Below are 14,681 nucleotides of genomic sequence, written 5' to 3'. Positions count from 1 at the left end.
CTTTGGAGAAAAAACGAGGAAACAAAGAGTGGGTGTAAAATGGGAAGTTCTCACAATGGAGAGATGTTCGGGAAGTGGTGTCCCCCCTAAGGGGATCCAAGGCTTTGGGGACCAGTGCTCTTTAACCTATTCATAACTTCTTGTTGACCTGGAAGTAGGGGCCACTGCCCTTGGAGTATTAATGTTCAGTTCTGGTCGCCACATCTCAAAAAAAAGGGATATCGAAGAGATAGAAAAAAAGTGCAGAGAAAGGGGCAACAAAAAAGGATGATTGGGAGGGACTGGAGCATCTTCCTTATGAGGAGAGGCGTTTGCAGCGCTTTAAGGACTCAAGTAGTTTGGAGAGTGAGATCAGCCTGAGGGGGGATATGATTGAAGTCTATAAAATTATGCATGGGGTAGAAAATGTTGACAGAGAAAATTTTATCTCTTTCTCACAATAATAAAACCAGGGGGCATCCATTGAAAATGCTGAAGGGGGTGGGGGGAGAACTAGGACTAATAAAAGGAAACACTTCTTCACGCAACGTGTGATTGGTGTTTGGAATATGCTGCCACAGGAGGTGGTGATGGCCACTCACCCGAATAGCTTTAAAAAGGGCTTGGACAGATTTATGGAGGAGAAGCCGATCTATGGCTACCAATCTTGATCCTTCTTGATCTGAGGTTGCAAATGCCTTAGCAGACCAGGTGCTCAGGAGCAGCAGCCACAGCAGGCCATTGCTTTCACCTCCTGCATGTGAGCTCCCAAAGGCACCTGGTGGGCCACTGCGAGTAGCAGAGTGCTGGACTAGATGGACTCTGGTCAGATCCAGCAGACCTGTTCTTATGTTGACCCTGCTTCACCTCAGGGTCTGGAAAAAATCAGCCTAAGCATCAGCCTGTCAGGTAATGGGCGTAAGTCAGCATGGGCAGGCAATCCACAGGATTTCAAAAAATGCCTCCCAACACCCTGGGATAGAATATTAACGGGGCTCTTATGACAACATTTAAGAGCACGTGCACAAACTTAACAGCCCCCCAAATTAGGCCAAAAACCAAACATTATTAAAATAGATTATTTATTACAAAATAGATATGAATAGTAAGAATAAAGCTGCAGATTTTAGAAGTTGACTCATTCACAAATACAGCCAGGCAAGGGGGGCTCACATGTGATCTAAAACAGGGGTGTCCAATTCTGGCACTTCAGATGTTCATGGACTACAATTGTTGTCCATGAACATCTGAAGTGCCAGAATTGGACACCCCTGATCTAAAATCTGTCCCCTACTAAAAAGCAAAATAACAGTCGACAAAGATCAGCTAATCCAGCAGAGACCTCTTCCCCATGTTGCATGGGTTGGTACTCATGTAAACTTCTATACAGTCACAAAAATGAGTGGTGTTATAGTTTATGTCTGGGGCCTGTGGGTCTCTTCCATTGTAACTGTGCCTCTCCCTAGGGAAAAAGAGTCCCTACTGTCAGAATAGATTCACAGGAACCCACCCCTGAGTTATCTGCCCCTACAACTGTTGTGGGCAGATATGCTCAGATCAACTTTACAGATATCCTTGGATTCCAATAGCATGAAGTCCCAAGAAGGAACTTTCCATAGAACAGTCCAAGAAGTCGCCCTGAAAATCATCCTCTGTAACCAGCTCCGTTTGGCAAGATGCGTCTTGGTGATTCTCCTTTCTTTGGCAGAGCTGCAGTGAAGGAACGGGCCTAGGCAGGAGAGAAGAAGACCAAAAGGAGTACAGGAGAGCCCCGTGCTTCTCTCTCTTCCTTGTTCGCGGACACGGTGACACCTCTGCCCAGTGGTAGGATTCAAATAATTTAACAACCAGTTCCGGTGGTGGGAATTCAAATAAACTGATTGTTTACAAGCACAATTTTAACAACCGGTTCTGCCGAAGTGGTGTGAACCGGCTGAATCCCACCACTGCCCCTGCCTCTGGAGACCCTAGTTATCACCAGCTGCTAGTTTGGGGGCCGAAGGAGGTAGAGTCAAAATGCAAAACCAATTGTTGAACAGGGAATATGGGTTATTATAGAAGGTGTATACAAGGAGCTCATTGTTGTTTATTGCATTTTTTATGGAAATTTAATTAATTTATAGTATTAATTAATATATACCATTTATGGATCCTGGGGAAGGTTATACCTTTTTAGTAAATAGGCTGTGAATAACAAATGGCTAGAAATATCTTAATCCTGCCTTTTAAGTGTAGTTGTACTATATCTGTTCACAATCCCGTGTACAATGGAATGGTCAAAATTTTTTAATCTATGTTATATTTTTATAAATGAAGTGTGATCTTAGAATGTAAAACTACTCATAGACGGCATGTACAACTCTTTTAAATTTAATAACGGTTTATATTCACGCTTGTATACCTTATGCCAATAAAGGTCTATTGTGATTGTGAACAGGGAATACTATTAAACCCCAAACAATCTTCCACCAACCCACCAGTCTGGGAAACTGACCTGGCCACTATGACGTGTCGTCCACCAGGTTTTCAGCCGGGACCTGCTGCTCAGCACAGCAGTCACCTTAGAGAACCAGGTGGCTGTAGAGGCCCAGGGTGTTTTGGGCTGGTGTACCAGCTGCTCCTTTCCCGGGTTCAGTCAAATCTTCCCCCAGTGTGTTTACACCTAGACTGGACTGCTACAATGCTCTCTACTTGGGACTACTGGAGAGCATTTAGATCAGGGGTGTCAAACTCGCAGCCCTCCAGATGTTCATGAACTACAATTCCCATCAGTCCCTCCCAACATGAGCATTGGCTATACTGGCAAGGGCTGATGGGAATTGTAGTTCATGAACATCTGGAGGGCCGCGAGTTTGACACATGTGATTTAGATGTTGCAGCAAGTGCAGAAAACTGTTGCTAGGGTGCTGGTTGGGGACAGCTTTTAGAAGCATGAGCCTCCAATGCTATCTCCTCCTCCCTCCCCTCCCCTCCCCCCCCCCGGGTGAGTGGGTTCTCCTGAATCCCACCCCTCGAGGAATCTTGTCCCCGGCCAACATTCTGTCCATTACACCTTGCTGGCTCTTCACTGAGCTCTTTGTGGAGAGTTAATAGTTACAGCTCTGGCCTAGAACTGGGGAAGGTGGGGTTCAAAGCCCCCCCCCCCCCGCCCCCTGTCTGCTCTGAAGCTCAGTGAGCATGCCAGTCACCAACTCTCAGCATAACCAAACTCACAAGACTGTTGTAAGGATGAAACCAGACGGGGAAGCCATTCATGCTCCCTGAGTCTAGTAATGGGAATGTGCAATACAGTGGCACCTCGGTTTTCATTGCCTTCGGTTTTCATTGGTTTCGGTTTTCATCGATTTTTTCAGTGAAAAATTTGTCTCGGTTTTCATTGATTTGCAGTCAGGTGCAGGGGTTTGTGGAGAAAAATCACCCGGACAAAGCTGTTGCAGGCCGTGTCTGCAACTTGTTTAATGACAATGTCTTGCCCCATTTCAGACAAATCTTAAAGAGGCGTCAGAAACAGACCTCTTTGGACAGCTTTCTGGTGGGACATTGGTCCACCGGCTCTGAAGCTGGTCCTGGTGTTATTGTTTGTGACTGTTTTCAGCAGTAACTATGTTTATTCGCCACAAAATGTGTTTTTGGTATGTTTTCTGAAGTGCCTAGAATGGATTAATTGGATTCACATTGATTCCTATGGAAAAGTTTGCCTCGGTTTTCATCGGTTTCGGTTTTCATCGATTCTTTTCGGACGGATGACCAACGAAAACCGAGGTTCCACTGTATAAGTGCAGCAGACAGCTAGAGGGAAGGTGGGATCCTGGTACTTCTTTTTCCCCCTTGACTAAGATTAATGCAAGGGGGGGGGGTTTAAAAGAAGTTCAGTGGGGGAAGATAAACTCAGCAATAGCTCATTCTTGCCCCCACACAGGCAGCCTTTTCAAACCAAACTGTACAAACGGGGTGGGTGGGTGGGTGTGCGTGTGTGTTGGACTAGTGACCCTTGAGGTTCCTTTCCAGCTTTGTGTTTGTACAAGTATCAAACTCGCGGCCCTCCAGATGTTATGGACTACAGTTCCCATCATCCTCTGCTAGCATGTAGACCAGTGGTGGCGAACCTATGGCACGGGTGCCAGAGGTGGCACTCAGAGCCCTCTCAGTGGGCATGCACAAACAGAGCCCCCCCCCCCCCGCCCCACATCTAGGGTGGCCTGGGCCGCTGAGCTCTTATTAGCATTAAACCTGAGACCTAGTTTTGGGGAAGCAGTGTAGGTAACCCTGATAAGCGCTGTTAAACCCCACTGATTTTCATGCAAAGAACTAAAGCGCGATCCTTTACCTGGGAGTAAGCTCAGTTGCTGGCAATGGGACTTGCTTCTGAGTAAACCCTCCTCGGGTTGTGATTCACCCGTTGGAAGAGTTGCAACGGTTGCTTCAAAGCAAAGCCACTGACTACCACCAAGCTTACTCCTGAGTAACGCACGCCTCGGAGCCAACTGCTTTTTCTAAACTTAAACCTCAGTATTCAGGTTAAGTTGCCGGCACTTTGCGATAAATAAGTGGGTTTTGGGTTGCAATTTGGGCACTCGGTCTCAAAAAGGTTCGCCACCACTGATGTAGACAGATGTGCCCCCAGCCTATCTGAAGGGCCATCTTATTCCAGTTCCAGGGGGGAAATAAATCCCGCTGCAAAGGCTTCTACAGCACAGACTGTAAGAATATCGGGCATCCCTTGTGCAAGTATTTGCAGTAGCAAGAGAGTTGCACCATTTGGTTGCTGCCTGTTAATGCAGGGCAGCTGCAGTGTCTGCATATTATGGTGTAGCTTTCCATGCTCCATACCCTTCCTCCTCCTTCCTCTCCTCCTTGTCTGTGCGCTGCGCTATTGTATGCTGTCCTGTTGTTGTTTTTTCTTTGTTCGCTTATTTGAGGACGCTTGTTTGCTTGCCAGTGCTTTTTAACACATGACTATTTTGTCGTCTTCTTTTTGCAAATATATTTTTGTAGCCCGACTTTTTATATTTCTAACTTTATTAAAGGAGAGCTCCTTTTTATATAACTCTGCTGTGTTTTGTTTTTCTCTGCTAAAGAACTAGGTCATTTCAGTTCATCTATCACAGACTGGGTCTCCGAAGCATCCTCGTCTGTCATGCCCCCAAATACCAGAAAGGACAGCCCAGGGTGCAACTTACCCATTCCCTGGGAGGAGAGCTGTTTGCCTGTCCAGCTCTGCCCTGGTGAGGGGGCTAGGGTTGGAGGTCAGGTGCCACGGCTGGCTTCTGAAGAGCCCTATTGGGGTGTGGCTTGGAGTGATGATGAGTTTGGAGTAAGGGGTACTCATGGGCCGGGATCCCCTCCTTTGCCTGGGTAAGTGGTCATGTTCTTTCAAAGGCAAGGGGGAGGGAGGGAGAGAGAAAGAGAGAGAGAGAGAGAAAGTTAGCAGGAGAACAAGAGCATGCTCAAATTTAAAAAAAAATACAGCTTACAGCATGACGCTACAGAGGCTTCAAAGAAAATCCCATAACCAGGACTCTTCTACTGTTGGCCCCTCAGCTTCTGGCAGCCAGCGGTTTACTGCTTCTAAACCTGGAAGTTCTATCTAGACTAAAAAAGGCCATCAACATATCTTTATGTTTGCCTGGACACATGCTGAACAATGTACTTTCAGTGTAGTTTGCAACGGGATTTTGCTGGGTGAAATGGCAAAATCCACTTGCAAACGATTGTTCAGGTACATTGAAAGTGCATTATTCAGATAAGTGCATTATTCAGATCGAAAGTGCATTATTCAGATAAAAGTGCATTATTCAAATCGAAAGTGCATTATTCAGATAAAAGTGCATTATTCAGATCGAAAGTGCATTATTCAGATAAAAGTGCATTATTCAAATCGAAAGTGCATTATTCAGATAAAAGTGCATTATTCAAATCGAAAGTGCATTATTCAGATAAAAGTGCATTATTCAAATCGAAAGTGCATTATTCAGATAAAAGTGCATTATTCAGATCGAAAGTGCATTATTCAGATAAAAGTGCATTATTCAGATCGAAAGTGCATTATTCAGATAAAAGTGCATTATTCAGATCGAAAGTGCATTATTCAGCATGTGGGAAAGCGCCCTTATCCTTGCAAAGTCCTCTAAGGCAGTGGCTATCCCGTGAGTTGTGAATTAGCGTGATCTCGTCTGAATCTACTGCCAATCAGTTGTGATTCCAAGTTCTCTTGTCACAGGATTGAATCAACCTTCCTTCCTTTCTTTTAAAAGAAAAGAGCCCCCCCCCCCCCCAAAGGGGAAGCCGTTCCACCTTGTTGACCATTTCTGCTGTGTTGACACCCAACCTAACCCAAAGTGGGAAGTACTGATGTATGACCAACAGGCTTTATGCTCCTTTCTGATAAGATAAAAATGGCTAAGCTTCTAAATAACTCTAATGCTGAAATCTCTGAAGCTGTGGCTACATTTTTACTCTGTGTACTGCAAGTTGTGCAATAATGATCTTTTTTATTGTATTTGGAATTCATGACACACTCCGGTTTTATGCCTAATAAAGGTTTCGGGTTTGGATTTGGGAAGTACTGGACCAGAAGGGGAAGAAAGGTTCCCAACATCTTCAGGAATACAGACTAGCTAATGGGTTAGGGACAGACAGTGAAGTTAAGGAATTATTAGAAATCACTACAAATGAAGGGGCATTTGATGAAAACCCAGACAGACAAGTTGGAAAACAATTGTCCAATTGTGCCGTTCTGTACCATAAAGAACAAGCACACCCCAGCGGAGGAACCCCTTGAAGACTACCCCCGCTGCATATCACAAAGCAAATTAAAAAATACTTTCAGCACACAAATACTTAAAATGGTCACCATCTTTTTAGTTTCTACAACATAGGTGTCAAACTCGTGGCCCTCCAGATGTTATGTACAGTTCCCATCATCCCCTGCCAGCCTGATGCTGGCAGGGGCTGATGGGAACCGTAGTCCATAATATCTGGAGGGCCGCAAGTTTGACACCTGTGTTCTACAACAACCCATACATGTTTTCCCTGGGTCCCTTGGATTTTGCAGCCCCAGAGGTGCACATGTATGGGACTTAACTCCCCCTCCCCAGGTTAAGGGAATAAGGTGGGAATAAGGGGGACTCCAAAGGAATGAAGTCCTCAGACTGTACCCGGTTTCCCACCAACAAGGAATGGACCAAATATCTTCTAATTGGACTTGGTGACTGTCCCGAAGGATCAGCTTCTCCCCCAGAATCCACGTACCTCTGGCAGCCACGGGGGCAGAAAGTCTCCGCTTGGGGTCTCGGACTTCTAGCCTCGGCAACGAACGCAAGAACTCTTGCTTCAAGAGAAGGGCCTTCTCTTCCTCAAACTGCTTCCTCTGTTCAAGGGGGGAAATTCCAGGTTCTGACGGAGCTATTCCAAAAATTACTCAGAGAATCTTCTTCTCCTAGTTCTTTTAGAGGTGATCCGTCTGTCAGGGCTATTCCACTTCAGACCTAAGGCAGCAGCTGACACAGCTGAACACACCTCCGCACCAAAATAATTAACTGCCCATCAAGGAGATACAGAATTGAATCCAGACTTAAACGTCTGCTAAGTGAAAGGGTGGGTTAATTTTCACTACTTCAGCTCTTTCACCTTGTTCCTGAGCCCCCCCCCCCACCTTAAGTGGCATTTTGGGGAGCTCAGTGAGATGCAGAATGGAGGGGGAGGGAGGGAGGGATCCTCCCCTTCCACAGGCAGAAATGCCACCACTGAGCAGAAAATATCACCTGAATCCTCCGCTAAGTTGAATGCCTACAACAGAGCCTCTTCCCTGATATGGTGATTTTCTTTTTAATGTAAAGCCGAGGTCTTCAACGTGGTGCCCGGGGGCACTATGGCATCTGCCTTCACCTTCCCTGGTGCCCATAAAATGTTTTTAGAGAGGGAATGGGGCCACGTGTAATCCCAGAAGATGGCAAGGGGTGTCTGCTAGCTTGGCTTCCACCAAAGGAGGAGGAGGACGACGACTTTGGATTTATATCCCACCTTTCTTTCCTTAAGGAGACTCAAGGTAGTTTACGAGCTCCCTTCTCTTCCTCTCCCCACAATAGACACCTTGTGAGGTAAGAACATAAGAACGAGCCTGCTGGGTCAGACCAGAGTCCATCTAGTCCAGCTCTCTGCTACTCGCAGTGGCCCACCAGGTGCCTTTGGGAGCTCACAGGCAGGAGGTGAAAGCAATGGCCTCCTGCTGCTGCTGCTCCCGAGCACCTGGTCTGCTAAGGCATTTGCAACCTCAGATCAAGGAGGATCAAGATTGGTAGCAATAGATCAACTTCTCCTCCATAAATCTGTCCAAGCCCCTTTTAAAGCTATCCAGGTTAGTGGCCATCACCACCTCCATATTCTAAACACCAATCACACGTTGCGTGAAGAAGTGTTTCCTTTTATTAGTCCGAATTCTTCCCCCCAGCATTTTCAATGGATGCCCCCTGGTTCTAGTATTGTGAGAAAGAGAGAAACATTTCTCTCTGTCCACATTTTCTACCCCAGGCATAATTTCATAGACTTCAATCATATCCCCCCTCAGACGTCTCCTCTCCAAACTAAAGAGTCCCAAACGCTGCAGCCTCTCCTCATAAGGAAGGTGCTCCAGTCCCTCAATCATCCTCGTTGCCCTTCTCTGCACTTTTTCTATCTCCTCAATATCCTTTTTGAGATGTGGCGACCAGAACTGAACACAGGACTCCAAGTGCGGCCGCACCACGGCTTCATATAAGGGCATGACAATCCCGCCCCCCCCAGTCACTGACCTCCCAGCCCAGACGAATGGCTGCCTCTGTGAAGTTCTTCCGCTCCGTTTGGAACGTCTGCCTCTGCTCCTCGAAGACAGCTCGCTCTTCCTTCAATCGCTGCTCCTCCTCGAGGAAGTAGGAGTCCTTCAGGTATGTGGGGAGCTCCATGTTGATGGAGGACGCCAGTTCCTCCTGGAAGCGGGAGAGCCAGTCGGTTGGGACAGGGGCCAGGGTGGAAATAAGGCAGGCTTTTACAAGCCTGCGAACCCAGGGCACTGCCAGGCCAAAGCAGATGTGCAATCTGTAAATATATTGTCGAAGGCTTTCACGGCCGGAATCACTGGGGTGCTGTGTGGTTTCCGGGCTGTATGGCCGTGTTCTAGCAGCATCCTCTCCTGACGTTTCGCCTGCATCTGTGGCTGGCATCTTCAGAGGATCGGATAGTAGGAAAGGAAAGCAAATGGAGTATATATACCTGTGAGTAAAGGTCAGTAGGTGAGGGCATCTGAATAGGAGTAGTCTGGCCTTTGTTCCCTTTGATTGTTTATAGTCTATAGTCATCCTGTGTTTGTGCGGAGCTGATTAGTCACTGTCTTGACTCTAGTGTTTTTCAAAACTGGCAGCCAAGTTCTTTTCATTCTCATGGTTTCTTCCTTTCTGTTGAAATTGTCCATGTGCTTGTGGATTTCAATGGCTTCTCTGTGTAGTCTGAAGTAGTGGTTGTCAGAGTGGTCCAGAATTTCTGTTTTTTTAAATAATATTCTGCGTCCAGGTTGGTTTATCATGTGTTCAGAAAAAACAGCAATAGCAGAATCAACTAGCACATGGACAGTTTTTATTCAGATGCCTCACCTATTGACCTTGCTATCTCCATTGTTACTCACATGCTACACTTCATTGTTACTCACTCACTTGCTGGGGATTGCCAGGCCACTCCTATTCAGATGCCCTCACCTATTGACCTTTACTCACAGGTATATATACTCCACTTGCTTTCCTTTCCTACTATCAGATCCTCTGAAGATGCCAGCCACAGATGCAGGCGAAACGTTAGGAGAGGATGCTGCTAGAACACGGCCCTACAGCCTGGAAACCACACAGCACCCCAATCTGTAAATAGATTTATCTAGTGTTTTTAGACAGAATAAGTTGCCACTTTGGGAGATGGTTTTCCATTGGGGAAACAAATTAAGGGGGATAGATCAGGGGCATCAAACATGCAGCCTGGGGGCCACATCTGGTCCCTTGAGGGGATTTATCAGGGCCATGAGCCAGCTGAGGGAAGAGCAGGTGTACTCTAGTCTGGAGAACTGGGTTTGATTCCCCGCTCTGCCACTTGAGCTATGGAGGCTTATCTGGTGAACCAGGCTAGCTTGTGCACTCCAACCCATGCCAGCTGGGTGACCTTGGGCTAGTCACAGTTCTTCAGAGCTCTCTCAGCCCCACCCACTTCACAGGATGTTTGTTGGGGGGGGAAGGGAAAGAAGATTGTAAGCCCCTTTGAGTCTCCCTGCAGGAGAGAAACGGAGGGATATAAATCCAAACTCCTCCTCCTAGATCTGGAGCAAGGGGGGAATGCCTCAGCTGGCTCATGGGCCTGATAAGGCCTTTAAAGCAGTCACCCCACACCGCTGCGGGCTCACCAGTTCAGACACACACACCCCAGTGCCATTCTGGAGCCAGCTGAGACAGCCATCCCGTCCTCCCGCCCTTGGGCCTTGCCTGACCACGTCACATTCATGTCATATCCAACCCTCGTAACAAATGTGTTTGAGATCCCTGGAGTAAATAGTGGAGTTCAATGGCAGTGCAGCCCAAATCCTAGGGCAAGGGGGGTTAGATGCCATTCACCTTTAAATCTACATCAGGTGTTCACAGATTCTGCCCCCCCCCCCCCGATCTCGTTTAGCTCTCAGCAGAAAGGCGGGAGGGCACCACAGACAGATACACTCTTCAGCAGTTTAGCCGCTAGATGGAAGTGAGTTGCAGGAAAAGGTCTGAGTCAATAAGGTAAAAACTCCAGTCAATAAAGTAAAAACAAGCTTTTGTGACTCCCGAGATCCACCCATTGCCTGCCCCCCCCTCCTCCAGCACAGATAAGCTCTGTTCTCCTCCAGCACAGATAGGCTATAGGCCAGTGGTGGCAAACCTATGGCACGGGTGCCAGAGGTGGCACTCAGAGTCCTCTCTGTGGGCACACGTGCACAGAGTTCATCATGGGGGGTGGGAATCGCCCCCCACACACACTCACATCTAGGCTGGCCTGGGCTGCTGGACTTGATGTGCTCCAGGTGGCTGCTGCACGGGGGAGGGGGGGCAGAGGTGGTAGAGAGGTGCAGAGTGGTGCATGTGGGACTTGCTGGGGTTATTCAGGTTAAATTGCCCTGTTGGCCCTTTGCGATAAATAAGTGGGTTTTGGGTTGCAATTTGGGCACTCGGTCTTGAAAAGGTTCGCCATCACTGCTATAGGCAGAAGAATTAAGCTTCCTTGAAAAGGCTGATTCATGTAAAAGGGGGGGGGACCAGCCAAGTGCACAGTCCACAAGGTTGCCTGGTTACATTTTAAAGTTGGGGGAGCAGAGCCCAGGGAAATCTCGGATGTTAGAGAAGATGTCTGAGGCAGGGAAAGGGCCAGGGAGAACGGCCTTTTGCTCCTCACCACGACAAAGAGGCGCAAAAGAAGTCATGCTGAAGCGAGCCTAGTCCAGTGGTGGCGAACCTATGGCACTCCAGATGTTCATGGACAATTGGCCGTGCTGGCAGGGGCTAATGGGAATTGTAGTCCACGAACATCTGGAGTGCCATAGGTTCGCCACCACAGGCCTAGTCACAGCACACACACAGGTCTCAAGGTTCCTGCAACTGGCGACAGAGGTCAGTTCCCCTGGGGGGGAAAATCTAAGAAGAAGAAAATGAAAAAGAAGAAGATTTATACCCCTCCCTTTTCTCCTGCAAGGAGACTCAAAGGGGCTGACAAACGCCTTTCCCTTCCCCACCCCCAAACAAACACCCTGTGAGGTGGGTGGGGCTGAGAGAGCTCCAACTGTGACAAGCCCAAGGTCACCCAGCTGGCGTGTGTTTTAGTGCATAAGCTAACCTAGTTCCCCAGATAAGCCTCCACGGCTCAAGTGGCAGAGTGGGGAATCAAACCTGGTTCTCCAGATTAGAGTGCACCTGCTCTTAACCACTACGCCACGCTGGCTCTCTTTGCATGCTGAAGCAACACTGGCATGCGGCCAGGATGCTTTTCTAACCTGTGGACGTCTTTCCCCAGACATGCCCCCCCCCCATTCTTCCATCCACAAGTCTCCAGATATTTCCTAACCCAAAGTTGGCCACCTTAAACTCTGGCAAGTTCCCTTTACCCGGAAGCACAGCTGCAGCTGGGAGATCAGCGCTCTGCTCTGCTCATTCTCCTCTTTCAGCTTCACAATCTCCTTCTCGTGGTCTGTGATGCTGATGACGGGGTCTGGCTGGTGCTCGTCCGCCCTGGGCAGGTGGGAACCGGAAACCCCCGCAGCTGGAGAGGGGAAGGGAGAGGAAAATGGGGTGGCAGGTGCCCCCAAAGGTGTCGAGCGTGAGGAGAGAGGCCGTGGAAGAAGGGGAAGATCTCCGCTGAGAAAGGCAACATTTGGGGCATCCAATTCGACATGCCTGACCAGGGTAGCCTGATCTCGCATGGCTAAGAGGGGTCCTGATTTTCTTACTGGCAGAAACCTTCCCCTAGATCAGGGGTCTGCAACCCGTGGCTCCGGAGCCCCATGCGGCTCTTTCAGCCTTATACTGTGGCTCCGCGTGGCCTGGAGGTCGGAGGGTAGTGTGGGCGTGTCCCTCCAGAGCAGCCACCATCCCCCCTCTGCCCCATGGAGCAGACGGCTGCCTGCTCCGTGGGGAAGAGGCGGTTTCCCTGCCCGGTGGCTCTGCCTCTCCAGCTCGGTAGATCTTCGGGGCCATGTAAAACGGGTCCAAATGGCTCTTTGGGTGGTAAAGGTTGCCGACCCCTGCCCTGTGAAAGAGCCCCTGATAAACAGCGAATATTATTTGCTGCTGTAACAGTGTGGCCCGAGCACGCAAAACAAATTGAACTAACTGTGGCAAGCGGCCCTTGTGCCAACTGTGTATACTTGGCAGTTTTTCATAGACATTTCAGGCCATACATACCCTCCTGCTTTTTAATTCCGGAGGGAAGAAAACATTTCCTCCCTAACTCTGGCTGATTCCTCACAAAGCACATACAACAGGTGAAGGACACTATAATAACACCGCACAGTTCCCACCCCCAAAATGAGCCTGCCCCATTTTATTTCCCCCAACCCAGGTTTTTCAAAAACTGTTAAGCTAGCAATCCTTTTGAAAAAACCCAGGTTGGAGCTGCTCCCGCGCACTTTATTTCCCTCCCTTCCACCGTGCCATCCACACTCAGGGAGAATCCACCTGCTATTACCTGGCCGTTGCATGGAGGCCCCTTTAAAAAGAAATTTGCAGGTTGCATCTGTGTAGCTACACAGGCGCAGCCAGGTGTGTCATAGGACAATCGGTAAGACTGTGGGGGCAGAGCCAAGCATGTTTCGCCGGATTTTTTTTTTAAGAGGCATCTTTGTGCGAAGGCATGAAAGCAACCTGGATTGTTTCTGTGGACTCTGATCACTGCCTGCATGTAATACGTGTGAATGCGAAAACAGGAAAACAGGTGCCTTTATCATGCCTACAACCCATTATACATTTGCTGTGTGGATCAACCTCTGTTTGCATGCATAAATCAATCTGGCAAGGAGTTTGCTGCAGGCATCCAATAAAATGGATTCATGCCCCGAAAAGGTTGCAGCACAGTAAGGATGCCTGAGCCTCCTGTTAGAATCATAGAGTTGGAAGAGACCCCAAGGAAGGGCCATCAAGTCCGACCCCCTGCCAAGCAGGAACACACAATCAAAGCACTCCTGACAGATGGCCATCCAGTCTCTCTTTAAAAACCTCCAAAGAAGGAGACTCCACCACACTTTGAGGCAGTGCATTCCACTGTCGAACAGCCCTGACTGTCAGGAAGGTTTTCCTGATGTTTAGGTGGAATCTCTTTTCCTTCACCTTGAACCCAGCACTCCTGATCCTGGTCTCTGGAGCAGCAGAAAACAAGCTTGCTCCCTCACCCACACGACATCCCTTCAAATATCTAAACAGGGCTATCATGTCACCCCTTAACCTTCTCTTCACCAAACAAAACATCCCCAGCTCCCTAAATCTCTCCTCGTAGGGCATGGATTCCAGACCTTTGACCATTTTGGTTGCCCTCCTCTGGACCCGTTCCAGCTTGTTAGATCGTGTGACAGCGGGTTCCACATACAAACAGCTCAGAAGGAGTTAAATTTGAGTCTAGTAGCACTTGGGAGACCAGCAAGATTTTCTGGATGTAAGCTTTTGAGGGTCACAGCTTCCTTTGTCAGATATGAGGAGGATACAACCAGACATAAGTTGTGTCAGTGGGAGTGAGCTCATACCCTGTTTCCCCGAATATAAGACACCCCCGGAAAATAAGACGTAGCAGAGGTTTTGCTGAAGTGTGAAATACAAGGCATCCCCCGAAAGTAAGACGTAGCAAAGTTTTTGTTTGGAAGCCTCCCAGACCAACAGAACACCAGAAAAATAAGACATCCCCTGAAAATAAGACATAGAGCATCTTTGGGAGCAAAAATTAATATAAGACACTGTCTTATATTCGGGGAAACACGGTAGATGCCAGAGAGCACTTAGCCTACCGTGGGCTTCCATACCATTTCTGAATCGGCACCACTGCTCCTGGAAGGCCTCGTATGGAAAGATGTGCTCTGCGCCCTGAAATGAGAACAGCAGGGGAACACCAGAGGCATGGATAGGCAGCCGAGCAGAAGTGGGAAATGCTGGCACTCCTCGGCCGCACTGTGGCCATGCCAGCAGGGG

At 48.3% G+C, this 14,681-nt stretch overlaps 1 protein-coding gene across 1 annotated transcript in view; it reads right to left on the bottom strand.

Moving 5' to 3' along the window:
- Window positions 1–1,044: 1,044 nt before the first annotated feature.
- Window positions 1,045–14,681, bottom strand: part of LOC125427889 (afadin- and alpha-actinin-binding protein-like) — a 31,941-nt gene continuing 18,304 nt past the window's right edge. Inside the window, exons 9-14 of the mRNA XM_048487451.1 lie at window positions 14,516–14,576; window positions 12,116–12,270; window positions 8,769–8,942; window positions 7,231–7,348; window positions 5,160–5,349; window positions 1,045–1,708 (exon numbers count right to left, since the gene is read on the bottom strand). Of these exons, the coding sequence (XP_048343408.1) occupies window positions 1,543–1,708; window positions 5,160–5,349; window positions 7,231–7,348; window positions 8,769–8,942; window positions 12,116–12,270; window positions 14,516–14,576 (864 nt within the window). The 3' untranslated portion in view covers window positions 1,045–1,542. The remainder of the gene's footprint in view (window positions 1,709–5,159; window positions 5,350–7,230; window positions 7,349–8,768; window positions 8,943–12,115; window positions 12,271–14,515; window positions 14,577–14,681) is intronic.

The sequence above is a fragment of the Sphaerodactylus townsendi genome, linkage group LG03 (genome assembly GCF_021028975.2).
Source record: "Sphaerodactylus townsendi isolate TG3544 linkage group LG03, MPM_Stown_v2.3, whole genome shotgun sequence".
NCBI lineage: Eukaryota > Metazoa > Chordata > Lepidosauria > Squamata > Sphaerodactylidae > Sphaerodactylus > Sphaerodactylus townsendi.
This window is presented reverse-complemented; position numbering and strand designations above follow the sequence as displayed.